The 24,201-nt window shown below is 40.4% G+C and overlaps 1 protein-coding gene across 1 annotated transcript in view; it reads right to left on the reverse strand.

The window, feature by feature from the left end:
* Positions 1-411: 411 nt before the first annotated feature.
* tut4 (terminal uridylyl transferase 4) overlaps positions 412-24,201 on the reverse strand; it is an 86,046-nt gene continuing 62,256 nt past the window's right edge. Inside the window, exons 17-29 of the mRNA XM_085978225.1 lie at positions 23,850-23,953; positions 21,804-21,893; positions 19,651-19,764; positions 18,099-18,176; positions 13,496-13,673; positions 11,671-11,718; positions 11,498-11,580; positions 8,710-8,825; positions 7,637-7,797; positions 6,023-6,141; positions 5,068-5,575; positions 2,781-2,948; positions 412-963 (exon numbers count right to left, since the gene is read on the reverse strand). Coding sequence (XP_085834351.1) covers positions 881-963; positions 2,781-2,948; positions 5,068-5,575; positions 6,023-6,141; positions 7,637-7,797; positions 8,710-8,825; positions 11,498-11,580; positions 11,671-11,718; positions 13,496-13,673; positions 18,099-18,176; positions 19,651-19,764; positions 21,804-21,893; positions 23,850-23,953 — 1,850 coding nt within the window. The 3' untranslated portion in view covers positions 412-880. The remainder of the gene's footprint in view (positions 964-2,780; positions 2,949-5,067; positions 5,576-6,022; positions 6,142-7,636; positions 7,798-8,709; positions 8,826-11,497; positions 11,581-11,670; positions 11,719-13,495; positions 13,674-18,098; positions 18,177-19,650; positions 19,765-21,803; positions 21,894-23,849; positions 23,954-24,201) is intronic.

The following is a 24,201-nucleotide window of genomic DNA, read 5'->3' on the forward strand; positions in this document are numbered from 1 at the left end:
ACCCAGCATGCACAGTGGCAGAGACACCGCGCGCGCTCTCTCTCTGGGATCGAACATTTGCACGGCTCTGTCCCAGGAATAGAGCAGTTTCTCTACCGCTATGGATGCTGGGTAAAGAGCTCTCCATTCTACTGATTATTTTTTTTACAGTTCTTACAATGACCATTTTGAAAATAAGGTCACCTGCAAAAAAGGGACAGCTCATGCCAATCCATAAGGTGTCCATAATTTACAGGTTGCAATATTATATTTCTTAAGCTCAATGCAATATTTGATTCACCAGCTGAGAAACAGTCATGTTTCTCACTGTTGATACTACATGAAATACAGAATGAATGAAATCGATCTTATTATAGGTTGTACGCACTAAACTGGAGGTCCAGAGGAGAAATAATTACAGTAAAATACCAGATTAAAAAGCTACAGTTTATTTATTTTTATTTTTTTTAAAAGGCTTTTGGCACTATATACTTTTGCTCTGAATACAGCTGACCATCTTTAAACCATATTTTCTTTTTTTTTTTTTTAAGAACCATATACAAAGTCTGAGGCAGCCAAAGTATGAATACAACAGAGAGAAAATAAATCCAGTTTTTTTTTTTTTTAAAAGCTTTTTTTTTTTTTTTAACAGTTCCATCAGCTTCAAACAAAAAATGATTTTACCCCACCTTCAAAAATGGGAGGCATTAAAATAGATGTGATCTGTATCATAAGTCACATTGTGATGCATCACGACAAAAAACTAGTAAAAATTACAATCAGGTTTGGTCTATGTACAAATCATACAGTTTAAAAACAGTCTTAAAATAATTTCCTCCTCCCCCTTCCCAGATGAATAAGGTTCTGTAACTGTATATCATGGTGTGGATTTCCATTTAAGTCACTTCTTTTGCTGAATGTAGTTCATCCGTATTCTTCCTTGCTGCATGATTGGAAAACGCTGGTTACTGTGGATCGTAGGACCTGCCAAAATAGGAACATTTACAGGTTTTACAGACACACCGATTTCAGACCTACTTTGTGAGAATGTAAACATAACATAAGATATAGGAGCAGGAGTAGGCCATTTGGCCCTTCGAGCCTGCTCCGCCATTCAATAAGATCATGGCTGATCTTCTACCTCATCTCCACTTTCCTGCACTATCCCCATATCCCTTAATATTCAAAAATCTATCGATCTCTGCCTTGAATATACTCAATGACAGCCTCCACAGCCCTCTGTGGTAGAGAATTCCAAAGATTCACCACCCTCTGAGTGAAGAAATTTCTCATCTCAGTCCTAAATGGCCAACCCCTTATTCTGAAACTGTGACCCCTGGTTCTAGGCTCCCCAGCAGGGGAAACATCCTCCCTGTATCTACGCTGACAAGCCCTGTAAGAATTTGGTATGTTTCAATGAGATCACCTCTCATTCTTCTAAACTCGAGAGATTAAAGGCCTAGTCTACTCAATCTCTCCTCATAGGACAATCCCCCCATCCCAGGAACCAGTCTGGTGAACCTTCATTGCACTCCCTCTATGGCAAGTACATCCTTCCTTAGGTAAGGAGGCCAAAACTGTACACAATACTCCAGGTGGGGTCTCACCAGGGCCCTATATAATTGCAGTAAGACATCTTTACTCTTATACTCAAATCCTCTTGTAATAAAGGCCAACATACCATTTGCTTTCCTAATTGCTTGCTGTACCTGCATGTTAAGTTTCAGTGATTTGTGTACAAGGACACCCAGGTCCCTCTGAACACCAACATTTCCCAATCTTTCACCATTTAAAAAATACTCTGCTTTTCTATTTTTCCTACCAAAGTGGGTAACTTCATATTTCTCCACATTAAATTCCATTTGCCATGTTTTGCCCACTCATTTAGCCTGTTGATATCCCCTTGAAGCCTCCTTGCATCCTCCTCACAACTTACATTCCTACCCACCTTTGTATCATCAGCAAACTTGGATATATTACATTTGGTCCCCTCATCCAAATCATTAATGTAGATTGTGAATAGTATTTACGGTGTTTCCAGCAACTGGAAAAATTGATGACTTCAATTGCAATACTGTGTGCAAAAGATCTTCGCACAAGTGTGAATGGGACATAGCTCTCAATCTTTGCAGATGCACGCAAGTTGCTTTGCACACATGAAAGAAGCTTTCTGGAACTCACCATTATATGGATGAGAAACTCGGTTTGCTGTTTACAAAATTAGCTGCCATCTTTGCCTACTGGTCTGTATGGCTCAGTTACATGCTGCTTTTACCAAATGAACCAGCAGTTCGTTCAGTCTATAAAATACTACAGATTTCATGGCATTTGATCCTCCTATTCCCTGTCCTCTCGGTTCTGCTAAGTCTTGGACTTGTTTTTAATGAGCTTCCACATCACAATTTATGCAGTGCATATGCAATACCCTGCACAGTATCACAGAAAGGCTTGGTCAATCAGGGTGAAAGAAAGAGAACAGAACCAATTTGCTCAAGGATTACCATCCATTTAGTTGCCGGTACAATTTTTACAATTCATCAAATCCTGGATCACAGAACTGAGGGATCCTAATACTTGTGATTTAACAAGAAAAATTCTTGGCTCCCAAGGTCCATCATAATTTGGGTGGAATGTACATAAAGTTCATTAAAATGTATAGGACATACTTCCTGTTCTCAAAGCCATTTATGACAATAATACTCTAGGGGATACATAAAGTGAGATGCAAACCTCCTACATTTACCTGCCTCATCACTTTGCAATAGTTAAACCCAATCAGAATGACTTGCTGTTTTTGGTACCTTGAGAATAGTAGGATTTGTTCTGCTGAGGATAGTTCGTATTTCCCTGCTGAATGAAGTTCTGAGGCATTCTGTAAGGCCACGGTGCTTGAAAATGAGGAAGAGAATGATGCTCCCAAGGTATGGGTGGAGGATTTAGTTTTGAAAATTGTCCCTGAAACCTTTGATCTATGTTTCCGTAGAGGAAAAAAAAGTCACATGTTTGTTGTAAGACATAATTGCCTAAAATGAACATTAAGAAGCCTATAAAGTGCATTCTTCAGTCCCCTTTGCAAACTGGGTGGCATTTATTTCTTCCTTAGTATTAATTCCTCTGTAATAACACGTTTATCCTTGTAATAGGGTAGCTTGTTAACACATTTTGTTGCAAGTACTTACTTTACTTCACCAACATATTGCTAAAAACATTTTGTCAGAAGTACAATCAAAATATTAATACAGTACTAAAGAGATCTTGGCCTAGAAATTGGGTTTTGGCGCAGCGACGGCTTTAGCGCCGGAAGTTAGTGCCGGAGCTAAGTCGCGCTGGGCGGGCCAAAAATTCACTAGTTCTGCGCCCAAACGGCTGCCGGCGCTGCTGAAAGCTGTTTGCGCCTGAAAACTGGCGCTACGCGCTGAATTGCGGCGCTATTCCGGCGCTGCGGTGCGGCAGGTTCGGGAAGTGCAGGCCTCCTCCTTCCCTTAAGGAGGAGCTGCCTGCACCCGGCCGCGGCCCGCGAAAATCATTGTAAAAATGAGCCCGGCACCTCGGACAAGTGCCGGGCTTGCATCTGTCCCGGGGGGGGGGGGGGGGGGGGGGGGGGGGAGGGAGAAGTCCGGGGAGGGAGCTGCGGCCAGGCGGCCGGCGGGAAAGCGGCCGGCCGCCGCGGGGCCTTTAATGCGCCGGCGCAAAGTCCAGTAAGGCACCTCTGCCAGAACGTTGCTTGCGGCTGCCACGGGCAAGGCGGCCGCAAGTCAATTTCGGAGTTCGGGCGGGTTACCATGGCAACCGGGACGCTGCGCACACCGATGACGTCATCGGTGCCGGCGCAGCGCTAACGGCCTAACGCCGATTTAGGGACCCACTCAATTTCCAAACTGGCCATAACTCCGGCGCTAGGCCCGCTAGCGCCTCAACAGCGGCGCTAAGCCTACCGAATTTCTAGGCCCTTAAATTCAACAAAAAACACTGTGTAGGGTTTAATGAGATAAATTTTTATTAGTATTAGTAATGAGTTAAAAGGTGTTGTCATTGATGATTGACTTTCAAAATAACTATAAACATAGTTATTTAGGGATGGAAAAAGAGAGGATTGAGAAGGAAGAGGAAAATTACAGGCTAAATTACCCTACAAAAACAGCCCAGAATCCTTAATCACTCCTTTTTTGTTTCTGTTGGAGCTACATTTTCACGTGATAATAATTATCACAATGAGTTTTACTGTTGAGATCCCTTAAAAATGAAGCATTCAAGAAGAAAAACAAATAAAATGGGCTTGAAGTTGGTCATAATATTTTGCAATGGTTTAATTTTTTTATGAAATGAATACTGATGGTGGCACACTATTAGTATGTGTGTGTAATTTATACTGTAATTTTGTAATCTAGTTGCAATGTCCATAGTAATCGATTAAACAGGAAGTACTTTGCTGCTCTACTGTCTCTGTATAAGGTGCATATAGAAATCGCAACTTCTCACAAAAGCAGGATTCATTTTCAGTGTTTGCACATTTTCTTCCCTTCTCGCTTGAGGCGCTAACTCTTGCAAGTGTATGATTCTGCAGGTCCCAGTAGCCTTACAGTGACCATTCTTCACATGTGAGACAGACAACATCAACAAGATATTGAACCAATCTCATCTTCACCCGACATCAATACATGTGCGTGCATTCAGCAGGAGTCTCTGCATACCAATCAGTGGCACTGGAATGGAAAGGGGGAAGAGCCAGCCAGCATCTGAGGGTAACTGTAGCAACATCTGCCCCAACTGAAACCAGACAATTCGGCACAGGCTGGGCATCTTCTGGTCTCTGTATTGTGGCGTTTACCATCAGGGAAGTGCTACATCACAAATTATCAATGGCGCTACACATCTTTAAGCTCATTTATCATTTCATTTGATAATCTTGCCCCTCGTTGTTATTTGTGGCCGAGTCATTTTTGCTTGATAACATCAGACATAAAAAATATAAGTACATGTACTATAAAACTGTTGGAAGTAAGAACTATAAAACTAAAATTAAGCATGCCTATTACATATTAGAAGAATAATAGCTACATATTAATATAATGAGAAAAAGAAATATACCTGAAGTTCCCAGAGTGCCATTTCCCACTAGTGTGCTGCGAGTCATGTGATTGTGCCACTGTCCATCGTGAGGAGTGTTGGAGATACCCATGGGCCTGGCAGCAGGCTGAGCAAAGATGATACTAGGATCATTGAGATTCATACTGTTGGGATTAGCTGTGTTACTGCTAGACCGCATAGGGAAAGTGATGTTGGGATGGTTGCCAGATGCAGAGTGAAGGACAGCAGGCCAAGAGTTAGTGGGCATTTGCACCTGGTGCTGTGGTTGATGTGACTGAATTAGGCCCAGGCTGTGCAGATTGGTATACTGACTTGGGTGAGGCTGAGCGTATGGAAACAAGGGCAATTGAACCTGATGGGTTGGTTGAGCAAGTGTCTGTGCAAGCTTATTTTGAGAAGCAGCCTGTTTGGTCTGTGGATGGGAAACAGAAGCTGTTTGAGATGAATTTGGTGTTAATTGCTGATGCGCAGTTTGAGGAGAATAAGGAGGCGTCTGATGTGGCTCTGACTGAAAATTAGAAACAAAAAAGCAATGAGACAAACTATTGCTGCAGTAAATGGATTTCCAGTTTCTAACATTCTTTCACTAAACCCGGTTTTAAAAGGGGAGGAAATAACTTACAAAATATTGTGTGGGGGAAGGGGGGGGGGGGTGTTAAAGTGATAATAGTTCTAAAAGGATTTATCTGATATACCATTTTCAAATACAAATATGTCACTACAACCGTTTAGCTGTAAGTATAGAGATTCCTGAATATCCGTGACACTGTTCATCTTCATATAATATTGTTAATCTCAACTCAGTTACAACCAGGGGTTTCTCCAGGGTGGCAAGCTTAAAAAGATTTTTTTGAAAAAAACTATATATGCCAATTTCAATGTAGGGTCTTCTATGCTGGAGGAAACTCTGTGCAACTGCAGTACTTTATGAAAGAACCAAAAACAAATGACTCACACATTCTGAGGGCTGCATTGTACGTTGTGGGTAATCCTGATGATGTCCTGAATGTGATACTGATGGCTGGGAAGTTGCGACTGTCTGTATATTAGTCAGGTTCCGTGTAGCCTGAGGAACTTTAAGACAAAAACACAATCTCTGTCAAGATACCAAATACAGCAGCTGCAAATGAATATTTAATATTGAATAATATTGCTATTATTGAATTCTTGCACAATTTTTAATTAATTAATGCTTCGTTCCTTGTGTAATTGCTCCTTTATTCCCCACTAAAGTCCTGTCTTGCTATACCACCTTAGCTGAAGAAAAGAATGGATTTGAGCCTTTCACTTATAGGCTAGCAACAAAGTCATATTAATATGCTGCTCTGGATAACTGGGCCTTCAAATTTCTTTTTTTCACTGCATGGAAATGCCTGGCTCCTTGGCACTGCGTATGCTGTCACATTGAGATTGGGAATGCTCTGCCACTCGATTGCACAAAAGTCTCAGTTCCAAATAGTACATCATCCCACTACACCAATGCTAACATATTTTAATATATGTAGTATGCACCCATTTATACTCACTTAATTTCTTTAAGCACGGTTACCCCCATCAATATGGAATTTAATTTCCACCAATGCTGTGAAAGGACTAATAAGAACTGTAATCTGTTTCTCCCCTGAAGGTTCAGTGGGCAAATGCATCATGTGGTGTGTTACATACAGACCAGGAAGTTCAATCCTTGGACTGTAAAGATAGGAATGGAATTACTTGGGTGGAAAATAGAGTGGTTAATGGTGTCAAAGGCTACAGAGCAGTCGGGGAGAAATAATGTCCACGGCACAAAATATTATAGGTCTCAGTGATGCAGGATAGGTAAGATGACTGAAGAGAGTCAAACAGGGAATTATGTGAGAAATGGCACTAAGGTGGATGACGATAACACATTTGAGAATCTTTAGATATGAAGGGTCGCTAGAGATGGGGCCATAGCTGGAGAGAACAGAGGGATCCAGGAAGGGCTTTTTAAAGAGGGAGTGATGCTAGCTGTTTTGAGGATGCCAAAATATTGATTATGTTGACGACATTGGGATGAGGACAGGTAAAGAGACCATCAATTCCTGTGCAATACCATTCCAGAATTTCCTAAACTCCTCTGCCTCACTACTCTCCCCCACATTTAAAAAAACTATTGCTTCAGCCATGCTTTGGGTTATCTCCCCTAACTCTTCCCCACTGCTTGGTGTCCATCTTCTGTGAAGTGACCTGGGATGTCTTCTAATTTATAGGCACTAATATATATGCAAGCCTTTGTTTTAGAATTTCCTAGACATGAGAAAGCAGCATGGGGTGACTCACTCTCCAATTTTCTGTCCCTCTTGACAAAGAACATCTGCCTTTGACCTTCCTTGTAGTACTACCAATATTGGGCACAGTAAGCAAGAGAATTACAAGCACAACCCGACATCGTTCCTCTTTGTCTCAACATACTGCATCACTTAAAAATTGTATTTTTAAAGTATTTTTTCTAGAGATTTTGAGGGAATAACAACAGTTCTTACTAATCTTAGCATGTGCAAAAAAATCATGAAATAATTTCTCTCCCCTAAACAAATAGTTTGATTACCAGACACAGTGTTGTTCCTTGGTCGGGCTGTTCTGTATTCTGGACAGTCCCTTCTCATATGACCAGTGTCACCACAGATAAAGCATCGCTTTTCTCTTAATTCTTTTTCTTCTTCCTTTGAATCCTTCTCTTCATCTTTCTCATTTTCTTTCTTCTTCATTCTTAACACAACATATACACAGTCAATATTACAATCCTTTATTTAAAAATGGTAGCAAGCAAGGGTGAATTTAGCGTTGCCACCTGTCCCAGTTTTGGCTGGTTTTATTAACAGGTTATTAAAATATAAACAAGCAGCAAAAAGATTTTCCAGGTTTCTGGCATTTTTTCATCCAGTATTGCAGGGTTTACAGTAAAATATCAAAACTAATTGATTCAAACTATCCTAATGGCTGAACATCAAAATTAAGTTCTTATCATCACCAGGGAGGGTGAGTGGGAGAGGGAAGAGGGGAGAAAGAGAGAGAGAGAGAAAACCTTAATACAATTTTTAAGAAGAAAGTTCTAAACCATGCTGCTGGTCCCATGCAGTCCTGCCTACAGTCTGTTTTTGGATCTGGGAAGATACTGTCTGTGCATTGAAAAGGGCATTTCTCAAATCAAATATTCCAGTTGAAAACTTATTCAACAATTCAAAGTGTCAACTTGGTTCAGTGGTAGAAATCTCACCTGAGTCAAAAGGTGTGGGTTCATGCTCCATTCCAAGGTTAGCGCACATAATCTAGTCTGACATGTCACTGCAGTACTGAGGGAGTACTACATGTCAGAGGTGCCGTCTTTTGAATGAGATGTTAAACTGAGGCTCTGTCTGATGTAAGGGATCCCTTAGCACTATACGATGAGCAGCAGAGAGTGCTCCCAGTGTCCTGGCCACCTTCCATCGTTCAGGCAATACCATGCTCTCACATCCTCCTAGCCATCTTCATTTACCTAAATTTCTGTTTGAGTGATCTTGCTGCCATGTTTGCCTATACAACAATGACTGCACTTCAAAACTAATTAACTGGCTGCGAAGCATTTTGAGATAGTCCAAGGATATGAAAGGTGGTATATAAATGCAAGTTCTTTCTTACCTCCTTCTCTTTGGACAGTCTTTCATGTAATGTCCAATTTTCCCACAGATACGACAACATCTATCGTTTGGTGCCAACTCCCCATCAGTCAGGATTTTCGAATCGAAAAAGTAATCCTAAAAAGTTATTTCCATAATTTCAACTTTATTGATCACATGATCATCATGGATATAAATTTAACCACTGGAAAAACTAAATTTGTTCAATGAGCAACTAACACAAAGATGTAAAGGGACAGAAACAGTTTAAAACAGCAAATTTATTTATCTCAAATTTAAAAACCATCAGAGGTCCCAAGTTTTGCTTCCTTTGGTTCAGCTTTTTGTCTTCATCTCACCACCCATATCCCCTACCCTCTTTCAACTGAAACTGCCCTAATCAAAGTCATGAATGACATTCTCTATGTCTGTAGTGCATCATGTTCCTTATTCGCCTTGATCTCGCTACAGATTTCAACACGATCAATGACACCACCCTCTTCAAACTCATCTCCTCAGTTGTCAGAGGCATGAGAAAAAATTGATGAGGCTGCCCTTGCTTGGTTCTACTCTCACCTATCTCCAGTGGTAGCTAGAGCATCTCTGCAATGGCTTCTCTTCCCAGTCCCATCCAGTCACTTTGGAGTCCCCCAAGGAGCCATCCTTGCCCCCCTTTCTCATCTACATACTGCCCCTTGGTGATATACACAGACATGGGGGTCAGCTTCCACATGTATGCTAATGACACCCAGCTCTACCCACCACTACGGCCCTCTACTCCTTCAATGTCTCTGTGCTATCAGCTGACTTGTCTGACATCCAATCTTGAATCTCAAGCCATCGTCTTTCTTTGGACCACGCCAATGACTTTATTCCTCTCCCTGGTTACTGTTTGCAACCTCAGCATTCTAATCGACCCGAGCTGAGTCTCCAACTCCATATTCTCTACATCACAAAGACTGCCTACTTCCACCTCTGTCATAACTTCATAAAGTACTTCATTGGCTGTAATGCGCTTTGGGATGTCCGGTGGTCGTGAAAAGCGCTATATAGATGGAAACCTGTCTTTCTTTTCTTCCACCTCTGTAACTCTGCCCGCATACCTCAGCCCATTTCTGCTGAATTCCTCATCCATGCTTTCTCACCTCGAGACTCAATTACATCAGTGCTCTCCTGGCAAGCCTCATCCTCCACCCTCCAGAAATTTCAGCTCATCCAAAACTCTGCTTCTCATCCTATCCCTCGAAAACCACTGTTGCCCACCATCTCTGTCCTTGCTGACTTCTACTGGCTCCCAGTCCCCCAAAGATGCAAATGTAAAATTCTCATCCTTGTGTATAAATCCCTCCATGACGTTGCTGCTTTCTATCCCTCTTCGAGCGCTACAATTCATGCCACCCAGCTCTCTGTTCCTCGGACTATGGCTTCCGTCACCCCGGCCCCTACCACCCCACCCCCCCGGTGTTCCCACCATTGGCGGCTATGCCTTCAGCTGCCCAGGCCCCACACTCTGGAATATGCTTCCTATATCTTGCTGACTCTCCACCTCCTATTTCTCCTTTGAAAACCCACCTCTAACCAAATTTTTCATCATCCCTCTTAATCTTTCATTTTTTGGCTTAGTATCCATTTTTCCTCATGGTTCTGTGAAGCGCCAGCATATTTTTCTGCATTAAAGGTGCTATAAAGCTGCACGTTCCTGTGGTTGCTCAATATTGCTTCTTTCCTCCAGGTTTTCCTTTTCTTCTTTCTCAGTATCTTTTACTTTGTTTCTTTTCTATCCAATATCAGTATCTTTGCAGCCTCCCAAACAGCACAATGTGGACTCCAGTAGTGGAGTTTAGATGACCATGATTATCTCCATAACTTCCACCCCCCTGATATTCCCTCCTTCCCATCATTTATATGGGTCTCAAGATCCTTGTTGAAATTGCCAACTGAGGGATATCTAACTTCAGGTGTGAGAAAAATAGGTTGAAATGGACAACAAAAAGACAGTAATTACCATATCTAAAAGTGGGCTGAGTTTTACTTGTAAGAATTTGGTATTTAAAAAAAATGACAACAAGATGACCATCATCAATTCAGCTTTCTTTCACTGGGTAAAACCCATACAATACTATACACAATATAGTTTGAAACATAGATACAATTTCTAATAGCTGTATTTGATATTAATAGTAATTAATTACATAGAATTTACAGCACAGAAACAGGCCATTCAGCCCAACTGGTCTATGCCAGTTTGTATGCTCCACACGAGTCTCCTCGCACCCTACTTCATCGAACCCCATCTGCATATCCTTCTATTCCTTTCTCCCTCATATGCTTATCTAGCTTCTCCTTAAAGACATCTATACTATTCGCCTCAACTACTCCCTGTGGTAGCGAGTTCCACATTCTAACCACTCTCTAGGTAAAGAAGTTTCTCCTGAATTCTTTATTGGATTTATTAGTGACTATCTTAAATTTATGGGCCCAATTTTTGGACTCTCCCACGAGTGGAAGCATCTTCTCTACATCTACCCTGTCAAACCCCTTCATGATTTTAAATACCTCTATGAGACAATCCTCAGCATTCACTTTTCGATCTTCCTCAATGAAATCATATCTGTACTTGTTTTAGACAAACACAGTTAGAAATAATTACAATTAACTTATTTTATTATTTGATAAATTAATATAGCACTGCAAGGTGACGTTACTGGGGAACTATTTAAGAGAAGTTGCTGTGATTGACAATGTATGTAATGTATTATTTAATCTACAAGAAAGAAGAAAGGTAGAGTAAAATAATTGTATACACATACTGTTTCCATGCCAGGATGTGGATATACAGGTGTACCAAATAATTTGCGTCCATTAATAAAAGCTTTCATAATAAAGTTGGTCACTGCAAAGAGAGAATACATCTGAATCAGAACTAAGCCCATGCCTTCTGATGCACAAAACTTGTGAGCAGCCTAAATGAAAGAGGACTTACTTTTCCTCGAGACTCCAGCACCAAGATTGTGATTCAAATCAAAAGGATCTGGAAAACAAGTTCTGGCATCATTGCATCTTGTTAAGGGTTTAACTCCCTGCATTCATTCATTCTGCTATCACAGAATTATTAGAAAATGTATACTACCCATAGTGAGACTAGATTTAAATTTCAAGATCTCAGAATAGTCTAATAATATTGTAACGCTTTTATCCATTTAATCTTTTTGTACTTCTTTCAGATAGTGATGCATCAATGTGAAATTTCATACATGATCAGTTGACGAAGCAACATAAAAAAAACGAGGTTGTTTTAGCTACAAACAACAATGGTGAGTAGGAAAATCAATAACTAGCAGAAAATACCATCTGCTTATAAACTAACAAGTTAAAATGGGAACATTACACTTTAGGAAACTGAAATATGTGACAAAATGTTAGGAAGCTTCATTACACTCGTTCGTCAAAAAGATCAACTAAACTCCAAAGAGTTTCCAATGTTGGTCAGATGGGCAGCAAAGACAGTGAGTGGAGGCCAAGTACTCTTCTACAAGGAAAGGGAAAGCTGGGAGGCGTATTACTTCAGGGGGCTTTCATGCATCTCTTGCTGGCTGGCTAATGAGCAGCAGTAACAGGCCAACTTTCCATCCTTCTGGACAGGATATGGTTTGTGAGGTCTGGTAATAGAGAAAGATAGCTTGCGCTAGAAGGAGAAGAAAATGATCAGAGTGCACAATGCATGCTGACCCAAGTGATAAGTCAGCTAGGCCTAGGCTTTTCTTGCTCCTACCATCTACCCATATTCTCAACATAAAAATAGGGCAAAAATAAGCTCAGAAAAAGCTACTGCAAAACCCAAACATTCATGGCATATAGTATATTAAATGGTTTATCAGTTCCTAGATGGAAGCAAAACCAACAACAACTTGTAATTATAAAGCGCCTTTAACGTAGTAAAACGTCCCAAGGCATTTCACATAGGTATTATCAACCAAACTTGACACCGAGCCACATAAGCAGCTATTAGGGCAGATGACCAAAAGGTTGACCAAAGAGGTAGGTTTTAAGGAGTCTCTTAAAGGATGTAGAGAGACTGACAAGTTTAGTGAAGGAATTCCAGAGTTTAGGGCCTTGGCAGCTGAAGGCACAGCCACCAATGGTGACACGATTAAAATCGGGGATGCGCAAGAGGCCAGAATTGGAGGAGCGCAGATATCTCGGAGGGTTGTAGGCAATGTTTCCATTAAGCTGTGCGGTCGCCCAGCAGTCTGGAGGTCCCGCGCAGGCTGCTGACCGGCTTTTAAATGGAAAAATTGGTGCACGCGCGAGAATTTGAATGGGCCGTGCAGCCCGTTAAAGGGGCTGCATACCCAAAAAAAAGAGGGAACATTGATTGTAGGATTTGAGGAGGTTACAGAGATAGGGAAGGGAGAGGCCATGGAGGGCTTTGAAAAAGTGATCCGCTACAGCACAAATGATAGCCCTGAGCCTTCAGGAGAAAGCAACAGGGGGTAGAACAATAGCCATAAATTGAGGGATGTAGAGGGAAGGTAATGAAGGGACACCGGGGATGATGCTCCAGTCTTGTCTATAATGATACTGATAGTTATTGCTGGGGTTCAAAAGGACAAAGTAAAAATCAGGCTGCTTATATAGTCAGTGCAAATAACAATTACAGCTGCTCTGTATAAAGACGGGAGTGCAACATCTTCCCGTATTTAATTTAGTCCCTAAAACATTGCATGAGAATCTGTTTTTGTAATTAGTGACATTATATCAACTGAAGCAAATAAACAACAACTGAATAAATGCATTAAGTTAAATACCTTCTATAGCGATGCATTTTGAAGTCCATTGCTTTTCAAATGTTGTTAAAAGCTTCTTCTGTCTGATGCTGATAACATACTCCTTGAAATCAAATTCTTCAGTGTAAAATCGCAACAGGCCTAACCAAAGTTCACCAACTGATTCTTTGTTCTTCCCAAATTCAGGCAACCTTTTCTTCTAAAGCAAGAGAGAAGAAATATTAAAAAAGGTATTCAGTACAATACAAGAAAAAAGTCTACAATATTGAGCTGTAAAACAAGGCACTTAAACAAAGTAATTTAGTACAATTTCCCCAATCTGAAGATCTATCACGTCCTTTACGCAATTGGCCATGATCAATACATTTTAATCCAACAAGGAAGCAGGCAGTTCTCGGAAATTAAGTGCTGAAAAGGTTAGTTAGTGCTGAAAAACTTATTGGAACTCAAAAGTGGAAAAAGCCCTGCGCCCTGATGGCATACATCCTAGAATACTAAGGAAAGTCATTGAGGAAGTAGCAGAGGCTCTGACCACAATCTTTCAAACATCGTTGGATATGGAAACTGTGCCCGATAACTGGAGGATTTGTAACACCTCTGTTCAAGAAGGGAGATAGGAATAAACAAGACAATATAGACTGGTCAATCCAACATTGGCAGTGGGAAAGCCTCTAGAGAGATTATTACAGGATAAAATATTTAAAAATAATGGGTTAATTAAAAACACCCTTAATTCACAGATTTGTAAAAGGCAAATCATCATGTCCAATAAATTTAATAGAGTTCTTTGAGGAAATAACAGAGTGTATTGATAAAGAAAACTTATCAATTGATCAGTGAGGCAGTAACTAGTCGGCATTAAATTTATTGTTACTAAAGGAACAATGGGAAAGAACTTTTTTTTTTTTATACAGTAAAAATTTGAACATGAAATACCCTACCAGAAAGGGTGTTGGAAGCAGAACTCAAGTGAATAAATATTTGAAAAAGAAACAAATTAAAAGGGTATGAGGAAAGAACTAAGTAGGTAGCTTTTTTCCAAGAAGCTGGCACAGATACGATGGGCAGAATAGCCACCTTTACATAAGAACATAAGAAATAGGAACAGGAGTAGGCCAATCGGCCCCTCGAGCCTGCTCCGCCATTCAATAAGATCATGGCTGATCTGATCCTAACCGCCAATCTACTATCACAAAACCATCTCCTGAATCTAACAGAATTAGACACACGAAATAGGAGCAGGATCAGGCTACACGGCCCCTGGTCCCGCTCCGCTACCCACAGGGCCATGACCGGTCCGAACCTAGACTCATGTCCAAATTCCTGCCCGCTCCCCGTAACCCTTAATTCCCTTTACTTCTAGGAAACTGTCTATTTCTGTTTTAAATTTATGTAATGATGATGTAGCTTCTACAGCTTTTTGGGGCAGCATATTCCATGGACCTACCACCCTCTGAGTGAAGTAGTTCCTCCTCATCTCAGTTTTGAAAGAGCAGCCCCTTATTCTAAGACTATGCCCCCTAGTTCTAGTTTCACCCATCATCGGGAACATCTTCCCCGCATCCACCCGATCCAACCCCTTCACAATCTTATATGTTTCAATAAGATCGCCTCTCATTCTTCTGAACTCCAATGAGTAGAGTCCCAATCTACTCAACCTCTCCTCATATGTCCATCCCCTCATCCCCGGGATTAACCGAGTGAACCTTCTTTGTACTGACTCGAGAGCAAGTATGTCTTTTCTTAAGTATGGACACCAAAACTGTATGCAGTATTCCAGGTGCGGTCTCACCAATACCTTGTACAACTGAAGCAATACCTCCCTATTTTTATATTCTATCCCCCTAGCAATGAAAGCCAACATTCCATTGGCCTTCTTAATCATTTGCTGCACCTGCATACTAACCTTTTGAGTTTCGTGCACCAGGACCCCCAGATCCCTTTGTACTTCAGTACTTTCCCAGTTTCTTGCCATTAAGATAATAACTTGCTCTACGATTTTTCCTGCCAAAGTGCATAACCTCACACTTTCCAGTATTGTATTCCATCTGCCAAATCTCTGCCCACTTACTTAGCCTGTCTATGTCCCCTTGCAGGTTTTTTATGTCCTCCTCACTCACTACTTTCCCTCCCATCTTAGTATCATCTGCAAACTTTGATATGTTACACTCGGTCCCCTCCTCCAAATGGTTAATATAGATTGTAAAGAGTTGGGGACCCAGCACTGACCCCTGCGGAACACCACTAGTTACTGATTGCCAGTCTGAGAATGAACCATTTATCTCAACTCTCTGCCTTCTGTTAGATAGCCAATCCTCTATCCATGCCAGAATATTACCCCCAATCCCGTGATTTTTTATCTTAAGCAATAATCTTGCGTGGCACCTTGTCAAATGCCTTTTGGAAGTCTAAATACACTACGTCCACTGGTTCCCCTTTATCCACCCTATATGTTACTTCCTCAAAGAACTCCAGCAAATTTGTCAAACATGACTTCCCCTTTATAAAACCATGCTGACTTTGTCCTATTAAATTATGATTATCCAAATGTCCTGTTACTGTCTCCTTAATAATGGACTCCAATATTTTACCTACCACAGATGTTAGGCTAACCGGTCTATAGTTTCCAGCCTTCTGTCTACTGCCCTTTTTAAATAAGGGCGTTACATTAGCAGTTTTCCAGTCTGCCGGGACCTTTGCTGAGTCCAGGGAGTTTTGGAAAATTATTACCAATGCATCCACAATCCCTACCGCCACTTCCCTCAAGACCCTAGGATGTAAGCCATCAGGTCCAGGTGATTTATCCGCCTCGAGTCCCATTATTTTACCGAGTACCACTTCCTTAGTGATTTTGATCGTGTTTAGCTCCTCCCCCCCTATAGCCCCCTGTTTGTCCAGTGTTGGGATATTCTTGGTGTCTTCTACTGTAAAGACTGATACAAAATATTCATTCAGTGTTTTTGCCATCTCCATATTTCCCACCATTAATTTCCCGGTCTCATCCTCTAAGGGACCAACATTTACTTTGGCCACCCTTTTTCTTTTTATATAACTATAAAAACTCTTACTATCTGTTATTATATTTTTTGCTAATTTACTTTCATAATCTATCTTCCCTTTCTTAATCAATCTTTTTGTTATTTTTTGCTGTCTTTTAAAGTTTTCCCAATCCTCCCACTAGATTTGGCTACCTTATATGCCCTTGTTTTTAGTCGAATACTATCCTTAATTTCTTTACTTAGCCACGGATGGCTGTCTTTTCTTTTACACCCTTTTCTTCTCAGTGGAATATATATTTTTTGGAAGTTGTAAAATAACTCCTTAAATGTACACCACTGATCATGTACCGTCTTACCCTTTAATCTATTTTCCCAATCCACTCTACTCAATTCCGCTCTCATACCTTCATAGTCTCCTTTATTCAAGCTTAGCACGCTTGTTTGAGATCCAACCTTCTCACCCTCTAATTCAATATGGAATTCAACCATGTTATGGTCACTCATTCCAAGGGGATCCTTTACTAGGACATTTTTAATTAATCCTGTCTCGTTACACAGGACCAGATCTAAGGTTGCTTGCTCCCTGGTCGGTTCAGTTACATACTGCTCAAGAAACCCATCCCTAATACACTCAATGAACTCATCCTCAAGGCAGCCCTGCCCAATTTGATTTGTCCAATTAATATGATAGTTAAAATCCCCCATAATTATAGATGCTCCCTTATTACAAGCCTCAACTATTTCCTGATTGATACTCTGTCCAACAGAGTTGCAACTGTTCGGAGGCCTATAGACTACGCCCACTAGTGTTTTTTTCCCCTTATTATTCCTTACCTCCACCCAAACTGTTTCATTATCCTGATCTTTTGACCCAATATCATTTCTTTATTACAGTGATTCCTTCCTTTATTAACATAGCCACCCCACCTCCCCTTCCTTCCTGCCTGTCCTTCCTGATCGTTAAATAACCTGGTATGTTTAATTCTCAGGCATTGTCACCCTGCAGCCATGTTTCTGTAATGGCCACAAGATCATACCCATATGTGGTTATTTGTGCCATTAACTCGTCTATTTTGTTACGAATGCTACGTGCATTCAGATAGAGAACTTTCAAATATGTTTTGTGACACTTAGTTCCTGCTTTTGCCCTTTTTATTACTTTACCTTTTACTCCATACCGTCTGCCCCTTCCTGACACGCTCTGGTTTTTAATTTCCCCACTGCTACCTAAGTCTATGACCTTCTCTGTTGTCATTTTTATTATTTGCTCTCTAGGAACCTCCCCCCCACTAGTTAGTTTAAAGCCCTCTCTACAGCCCTAGTTATATGATCCGCCAGGACTCTAGTCCCAGCACTGGCCAAGTGAAGCCCGTCCTAACGGAACAGCTCCCTCCTGCCCCAGTACTGATGCCAGTGTCCCAGGAAGCAAAACCCATTTCTCCCACACCAGTCTTTGAGCCACGCATTTAACTCTCTAATTTTATTTGTCCTAGCCAAATTCACGCTTGTAAAATTCTATGATTCTAAACAATTTGAAAAAGACTTCCGTAACTTAAATCCCAGTACTTCAGCTACATTACCTTCAAGCTAAAACATGCAGTAATTAATCGAAAATAATAGATTACCAGTTCTTCAACATCATCAAAGAAGAAGGCATTCCATCCATCTACCATTCTCTGTGGCACCTCTTTCCCATCAAAAATCTACAAAAAATTGGTTTCAGCTTTTATGTTCAGTTTAGAAAAATTCACATACACAATAACAACAATGACAGCCCCAGTGCTTTGGATGATAAATTTGATAAAATCTCCTTCACCATTCTTGTGTATTTGTACTAATTTCTTCCAGAACACCAGCACTGATACTCACAAAGCAAAATTATACCCATCACTGAATTTGGCTGCTGTCTTGCTGGTTCTTCATTGGCATCAACAGCAGCACTGCTTGCCGTCGCTGCATTCTAAAATATGGTGTTACCACAAACGGAAGCAAAAGAGATCAACCACTATGATCACAGTGCATGAAGAACAGTTTCCAACTCTTAAAATAAGCAACTCTCAAACAACAATTAAAGTGTGCACTCTGTTAGAAATATAAACTGCATTGGAGGATTGGCAGAATTACTTTCGAGTATTTACACTAGTTGAAACAAAGATATTCTTCCTATTCCATGATTGCAACACTAGATGTTTAATCAGTACTGAAGGCTTATCTTCAGTATTAAATTCATAGATAGAACTGCCCATAATCTTACTGTACAAATTATTTTCAAGAATCAAGTGGGTGTGTACCCATATAGCCTGAAAGTTTTCAGTCAAGTTAGCCAGAAGATCAGAAAAGTTTAGAACCCTATATCAGCCAGTAACGTTCTTAAAAAAAGCAAAGTCTTATGAAAAATGTAATTTTTTACAAATCATTTTCTGGTTCCTGATAATGGAACTGCTCAGCCAAAAACATTCTGCTGTGGTAGTTGCATCAAGTTGATGTACCAGTGAATGATACAAGCAGTTACTGTCCTTAGTGGATAAACATAGTGGAAAGCATGTTAGACCAAGTTAATAAGCATTAATAGGGAAGAAAAGGAAAGGAGAACATTGTGTTCAAAGTACTTCCCTTTTTAAATAGAAGAAAATTATATTATTGCCAAATTTTTTGACTTTTTATTTAAACAAAAAAATCAATGTTATCACTGTAATGGAGACCTCAGTTAGGGCCTTCCTCTCCGCTAGGTCACTCCGATTATGTCAATTATTACAGGATGTCTACAAAAGTGACTCCATTGGAAATAGCACAGAGTGGAACTTGAGTGGCCCAAAAGCTGCTCGAGACCCCAGAAAACCACACAACAGGTTGGAAATGCCCCTTATAATTAAGGCCACTGGAATGGCGTAGTAGGGAGGGAGACACTATTTGATTGCCTCCATGGTGCTGCTAAAACTGACATTTGTATTAACAAAACTGTGCATTAATATAATTTCCTTTAATTAAAAAATGATAGCACTTTGAAAAAAATGTAACTTCTACGCTTTCCTTTCCAACAATTCAGCGGATATATATTCATTCAGTGGATATGTATTTTGTCTATACTGCCAGAGCAGCACTTTGTACACATATTTTCAATGCAACAGACCATCAAAAGTATTTACATTTTGTTACATTAGGAACATTAATACTCACTTCTTGAAGAACAGGTATAACTGGTGGCTTTCTTTGCTGTAGAAAGTAGAGCACCATGAGGACGTAGGCATATGAGGACAGGCTTCCTCTTGAGGCATCACCAATATCACAGCGCTATAAAAAGTGCATCTTTTCAGTTAGAAAGAATACTGAAACAAGAAACTGCTCAGATACTATGATTCATGAATGTTCCATTTGTTTTCGATATTTATGCTTCACAGATTCCACACCATCATATCAGATGAATACTGGAGAGATCGTGGACATGCTCTGGTCCTGCCTCAAATCCACGTTCGCAAGGACTTTGACCAACAATGACTTCCCTTCAGACCCATTCCCCTGGTTGCTAGCCCTGTTGCCAATGGTGCAATGTTCCACTGTGCTGTACAGAGTAGTGTAACTGTCATACCTATCAATGAGAAGATACCTCCCCTCTTACTGCAAAACCCCAGCTCTCCCACCACAAACATGGATTAAGCACTTGTGAACATATCCCAATCAAAGCATGTGATAAAAGACCTCTGCCTAGAACTGGGAAAGTACCAAGCAGTCTGGAGCCTCTTCCTGGATGCCTTTCCAACAATGTACTGCTGTAGAGGAAAGGAACAGTTGATGCCAGACAGACCAAGGGAGTACATCACCACTGGTCTCCAGCTCTGCACCAAAAGTGACACTATCCAAAAACACCCCTACAAAAAGGTACAATAGTTTCTGTACATGAACATCTGGATATTCTGCTTCCCTTCCCTTGCCCACTCTGATTCTGAAGCATGTTAAACTGTTGGGTGAACATAAACAGCTGTGCCATTAATGTCATCAATGTGTCCTCCTGTAAATGTTGCATTGAGATAATATACTACAGCACTACATCAATGCGAAAAACCACTTGATTTTTCTATTTTGCAATTTTTTTAAGTTTATACATTGACCATTAATTATTAAAATGTTTAGCCATTTTTCTGTTTCACGATTGCCTTTTTGAAATCATTTTAATGAAGAAAAGACACCAAGCGGAAAACAATGATAAGCGATGGTGAGCTCTGTAATATCTTTTTTGAAGCAGAAGTTATAAATATAGAAGCTAAAATTCACACAATTGAAACTGCAGTTTTCTTTACCTAGTTACCTACAGATTTAAATTTAAGAGGTTCGGCAATCATCAAATTCATCCATCCATATGCAACAAAAATGATTTATGTTCCGATTTTAAAATTTATTAAAATCATTTATCACAGATTTTCATCTGCATCTGCAAAAGGACCCTTTCTACTCCTCCCAAGCGAAGACTTAAAAGCGGACTGGGACACAAGATCAATGCTGAAGGCATTTGCTGAGTTTCATTATCTATTGCATTCTATGGAGTATAAGCCTGTTCTGCTTGCAGAAACAGACATATTGTTTATTTCTTTAATTTTTAATATGTTAAGTAAATGTCCACATACCTGGAAGCCTGCAAGCTCAAACTCTCTCCCTCCCTCACCTCAGTATGCTGGAAATCTTTACTACAATATACATTATTTAAACTGTGCTTGTGATCTCACTGCTATTTTATATGCATGCAGGTCTTTTGAAAAATAGCATTGCAAATGAATCATGAAAGATAACACGCAATATTGTGATAAATCATACTGTTCTTTACAGTAATTCACTACAGAATTAGTGTTCAACCTAAGTTACAAATAAAATTACAATTTATTTTATACTGTGGGGCTAAAATTCTATTCTAATAATCAAATGGGTGAAACTGAAAATTGTTTTTTGCCCTATTTCAACTTTATTTTTCTCCTGGCGTATACCTGAATGTCAAGACAGAGTCCCAGGCCTTTGCAACTTTGCCATGTGAGTGGCACAGGCTGCCTTACTCTTTGATATTGCCTTTATCCCTTTGGCAATGCCAAACTTCCATTCAGCGCCTCCCCCTGATGAGATAGTTAAAATTATGAATTCTGAGTGTGAGGAACCATAGGTCCAAGTCTTGGTCCAATGCTACAGCACAGCACATGGGGTGCTTCAATCTACTAATCACCCTTCTACTTTTTATTCTAATTTGAACACAAATATAAAAACCCAGAACAAGTACTGCAATACATGTCCAAAATGTAATGGTAGGATAACTCTATGAAAAATACGTTTAAACTATGTTGTAAATTTACCTTGGCAAACACCTTCATAGTGTACCCCAAATATTTCACTCTAGGATCTAAAGCAGCATATGTAGCCAACATCCTTGTGTTATGTTGTGCCTGCAAAAAGCAGAGTTATTACTGGCAGCCCTGCAGCATCACAGATTGAATACTTGCCTCACATTACATGAAAGCACACATACAAAACATGTTTACATATTTTTATAATCATTTTAATGACCGAATTACTTACTAAGCAATTTTCAACTTTTGTTCAAATTACAGACTTCTATACTTAACATGGACCCAGGCATATTTGTAGAAAAAGTGTCCAGATTTTGTCAAGAGGAGTGGTGGGGCCACTTAGGGACCAAAATGGAGAACTATTGGTGGAGGCAGAAGGTATGGCTGAGGTACTAAATGAGTATTTTGGATCGGTGTTTACCAAGGAAGAGGGCTTTGCCAAAGCTATGGTACACGAGGACGTTGCTGAGATACTGGATGAGATAAAAATAGATAAAGAGGCGGTACTAGACAGGCTGGCAGTACTTAAAGTGGATAAGTCACCCGGTCCGGATGGGATGCATCCTAGGTTACTGAGGAAGTAAGGGTAGAAATTGCGGAGATGCTGGCCACAATCTTCCAATTCTCCTTAGATACAGGGGTGGAGGATTGCAAATTTTACACCCTTGTTCAAAAAAAGGGGAGAAGGATAAACCTGGCAATTACAGGTCAGTCAGTTTAACGTCGGTGGTGGGGAAACTTTTAGAAACAATAATCCAAGAGAAAATTAACAGCCACATGGACAAGCATGGACTAATAAAGGAGAGCCAGCACGGATTTGTTAAGGGCAAATCGTGTTTGACTAACTTGATTTGAGTTTTTTGATGAAGTATCAGAGAGGGTGGATGAGGGTTGATGTTGTATACAGACTTTCAAAAGATGTTTGGTAAAGTACCACATACTAGGCTTGCTAGCAAAATTGAAGCCCATGGGATAAAAGGGGCAGTAGTAGCATGGATACAAAATTGGCTAAGGGGTAAAAAAGAGAGTTGTGGTGAATGGCTGTTTTTCAGACTGGAGGGAGGTATACAGTGGCATTCCCCAAGGTTCAGTACTAGGACCACTGCTGTTTTTGATATACATTAATGACTTGGACTTGGGGGTACAGGGCACAATTTTGAAATTTGCAGATGACACAAAACTTGGAAGTGTAGTAAACACTGAGGAAAATAGTAATAAACTTCAAGAAGACATAGACAGGCTGGTGGAATGGACGGACACATGGCAGATGAAATTCAACGCAGAGAAGTGTGAGGTGATACATTTTGGTAGGAAGAATGAGGAGAGACATACACACCAAATGGTACAATTTTAATGGGGATGCAAGAACAGACACACCTGGGGGTGTTTGTGCACAAATCTTTGAAAGTGGCAGGACAGGTTAACAAAGCAGTTAATAAAGCATATGGGATCTTGGGCTTTATAAATAGAGGCATAGAGTACAAAAGCCAGGAATTTATGCTAAACCTATACAAAACTACTAGTTCGGCCCCAGCTGGAGTATTGTGTCCAATTCTGTGCACCACACTTTAGGAAGGACATGAAGGCTTTAGAGATTTACTAGAATGGTTCCAGGGATGAGGGAATACAGTTACATGGATAGACTAGAGCATTTGGGTTTGTTCTCCTTGGAGCAGAGAAGGCTAAGAGGAGATTTGAGCGAGGTGTTGGATTTAGATACAGAAAATAAAGAAAAACTGTTTCCAATGGCTGAAGGGTTGATAACGAGCGGACACAGATTTAAGGTGATTGGCAAAAGAACCAGAGACGGCATGAGGAAAACTTTTTTTTAATGTAACGAGTCGTTAGCATTTGGAATGCACTGCCTGATAGGGTGGTGGATACAGATTCAATAGCAGCCTTGGATAAATATTTGAAGGAGAAAAAATTGCAGGGATATGGGGAAAGAGCGGGGGAGTGGGACAAACTGGATTGGCTCTTTGAAAGAGCTGGCGCAGATTCGATGGGCCGAATGGCCTTCTTCTGTGCTGTACAATTCTATGATTTCCTTACCAAAGTGTTGTACAAGCTGATATCTCCTTCCAACCCACTCTGCCGGTGTTCAAATTTTACAATAGGCACTTTGGCTGTTGTTATGGGCAAGATGTTTCTCAAACCTAACAAAATAGGAGATATTGGTACAATACTTTCCTCATTTAATTGTCGAAGATTGATCTAAATGACCTAAACTTTGTTATGTAAAATAAAGATCAATACAGGTAGACTACCCTTTATCCGGACTTCCGAAAACCGAAACCCTCTAAAAACCGAAGGTTTTTTCGTTCAGCGTAAGTCGTGCGTACGACTTAAGCTGAACGAAAAAACCTTCGGTTTTTAGAGGGTTCCGGAAGTTCGGATAAAGGGT

The sequence above is a fragment of the Somniosus microcephalus genome, chromosome 3, assembly GCF_052327205.1.
Source record: "Somniosus microcephalus isolate GS21.2 chromosome 3, FLI_Smic_1.0, whole genome shotgun sequence".
NCBI lineage: Eukaryota > Metazoa > Chordata > Chondrichthyes > Squaliformes > Somniosidae > Somniosus > Somniosus microcephalus.